This window comes from Cebus imitator, unplaced genomic scaffold (assembly GCF_001604975.1).
Source record: "Cebus imitator isolate Cc_AM_T3 unplaced genomic scaffold, Cebus_imitator-1.0 Scaffold0, whole genome shotgun sequence".
NCBI lineage: Eukaryota > Metazoa > Chordata > Mammalia > Primates > Cebidae > Cebus > Cebus imitator.
This window is the reverse complement of record NW_016107315.1, coordinates 7,547,367-7,549,765: the sequence shown is the minus strand read 5'-3', so window position 1 is coordinate 7,549,765 and position 2,399 is coordinate 7,547,367. Positions and strand designations below refer to the sequence as shown.

The 2,399-nt window shown below is 45.3% G+C and overlaps 1 protein-coding gene across 1 annotated transcript in view; it reads left to right on the top strand.

The window, feature by feature from the left end:
- Nucleotides 1–1,742, top strand: part of FAM240A (family with sequence similarity 240 member A) — a 14,982-nt gene extending 13,240 nt beyond the window's left edge. The window contains exon 3 of the mRNA XM_017532948.2: nt 327–1,742. Coding sequence (XP_017388437.1) covers nt 327–417 — 91 coding nt within the window. The 3' untranslated portion in view covers nt 418–1,742. The remainder of the gene's footprint in view (nt 1–326) is intronic.
- Nucleotides 1,743–2,399: the final 657 nt, after the last annotated feature.

Sequence of the window (2,399 nt, the reverse complement as noted above, 5' to 3'; positions counted from 1 at the left end):
ATTCTCCTGCCTCAACCTCCCGAGTAGCTGGGACTACAGGCATGTGCCACCACGCCCAGCTAATTTTTGTATGTTTTTTAGTAGACACGGGGTTTCACCATGTTGACCAGGATGGTCTCGATCTCTTGACCTCGTGATCCACCTGCCTCGGCCTCCCAAAGTGCTGGGATTTTAGGCGTGAGCCACCGCGCCCGGCCTGCATGCCTTTTAAAACCTGAACACATACACACAATTTCAGGGGTTGGGAGAAGAGGAAGAAAGCTCTCCCGAACCAACAGCCATGGATATGAATGCTCCATCTCTGTGTGTTTGGTTTCTATTTTCAGGCTCAGAGAAGAATGGAAGCAGAAGCTGGAAACAAAGCTGAGGCTGCGGAACAATCCAGAGGACGCGGAAAAGCGAACAAACGTTGGTTGAGAGCTTCCAGCTTCATTGACACAAGAAGACGCAAAATGCTGAGGTCACTTTGCTAGAAGTCAATGCAAATCCCTGGGTCCCTCTGCTATACCGGTCAGATCTCACACTATTGTTTCCCTACCTGGGAGAGGATTTGCTCGTAAACCCTTTCCCAGAGCTTATGGCAGTTATTGGCCAAGTCAGTCCTCTGTGCATAGGCGCCCGGTTATTATCGCAAATGTCTCTAAAGATAGCTTATTTAACAGCAAAGTTCTGTGCAGCATTCCTTATTTCTACACAATTGTCTTCTAATTTTGAAATCCAAATATTTTCAACTCTAAACACACCAAGGGGAGTCCTCGACCTTCAAGGTCAAACTTTAAACACTGCACAGTGGTATTGCCCCGCCGTTTCACCTAGGAAACAGTTTTATATAATTCTCTTTTTCTTTTTAAGACAAGAGAAATGCACCTATCCACAGGAATTTAAAAAAAAATTGTGAATAGTCAAAGTACAGTTTGAAAATAAATTGATCTAATTTTTTTCTTCATATAAATGTAATTGGCTTTTTCAAAAATACATTTGCTAAGGCTAATATCAGGATAATTTTAATAAAACTTGGTCGTCCTGTCATCACTATGCACATGCCTTTGTTTTATGGCTTTATTTTAGATCTCTTCATGTTTGCACTGCTTGGCTCTCTGCTAACCCAGTCAAAGCACATCTGGCCACTCCACAGTGTTCACCACAGATTCTGGATGTTGAAATGGTACAGTCACTCGCTTGCCATCTCTCAAGTTCAGAAGCACCAGGGCTGGATGCTCCTGAGAGTGCAAACTGTAACTGGGCCCAAGGCAATCACTTTAACCAAGGAAAGGGAGAAGAGATGCAATGATGTGAAGTCCTGGGTACCTGCTGGCTATAAGCAGCACCTGCCAGGCCTTGTGTACTACACACAGAGGCAACGCTTATGGCAGACACACCTGACAGCAACAAGTTAAGCAAATACACTGGGAATGACCTTATCATCCCAATTGATAATTATCTAAGAAAAATGTGTGTTCGGAATCCAGACAAGCTAAGGAACCTGGGAGTGGCCAACCTGGAGTTTCATGCGGTAACCGTAACGGACATCTGAACCCCCAGCCATCCTTTGGAACACAGTTGTACAGGGGATCAAAGCCTTCTGCTTTGGGTTAGATGGCGGTTGCTAAGTGGAGGGTGCTAACTGAAAACGCTGTATAAACCGCATGCTTTTTACAGAGATTAGTGGTTCTTTTCCCCAGCCTGCTGCCACTGGACCATCCCTGAATGTAAGTTCCCCCAATAAACCGTACAGCTCACTCGCTGTCTCTGAGTGTCTTCTTTGTCTTCTCAGACGTGGTACCATTCCACTGGAGTCAATAGGAGTCTGGCTTGACATAACATTATCAGGAGATGCAGTCAGGCTGGCCAATTCTGCCAGTGGTGAGTGTGGTGTTCCAGTCTTCTAAATGCCCTAATACAGCATTAAGCGCTTCCATCCACATCCCCAGGGAACCCATTAGGCTTCCTCAGGGCAATAACAATCTCCAGGAGGAAAGCAGGGCTGGAGGAGTATTTCCCCAGGTTCCACACTTAATATGATTCAAGGAACAGGGCTCAGGTCCCTCTCTCCCTCTATGGTCTCTTATTCAATCTTGGATTCAATTCAACAAATAAATTACAAATTAGAGCTGGGGAAATTTGAGAATGTTTAGATGGAGAAGGAATTTTTGTTGGGTGTAGGAGGAATGTAGAAATTAAACAGAGGTCGAAGAAAAGTCGTGGCTTGCGGGGCTGAGAGGCTCTCAGAAGCAAAGGCCTGCCATGGCAAACTGCAAATGCTATCATTGGGATCGAAATGCAGTAGAGTGAGGTGGGAAATATGGGTGAAGATTCCTTGTGCATTTACCCCTTCACCACAAGCCAGACACTGTGCTAGACAACTGGAATCCGGCAGAAAAAAACAGAGATGCTAGCTC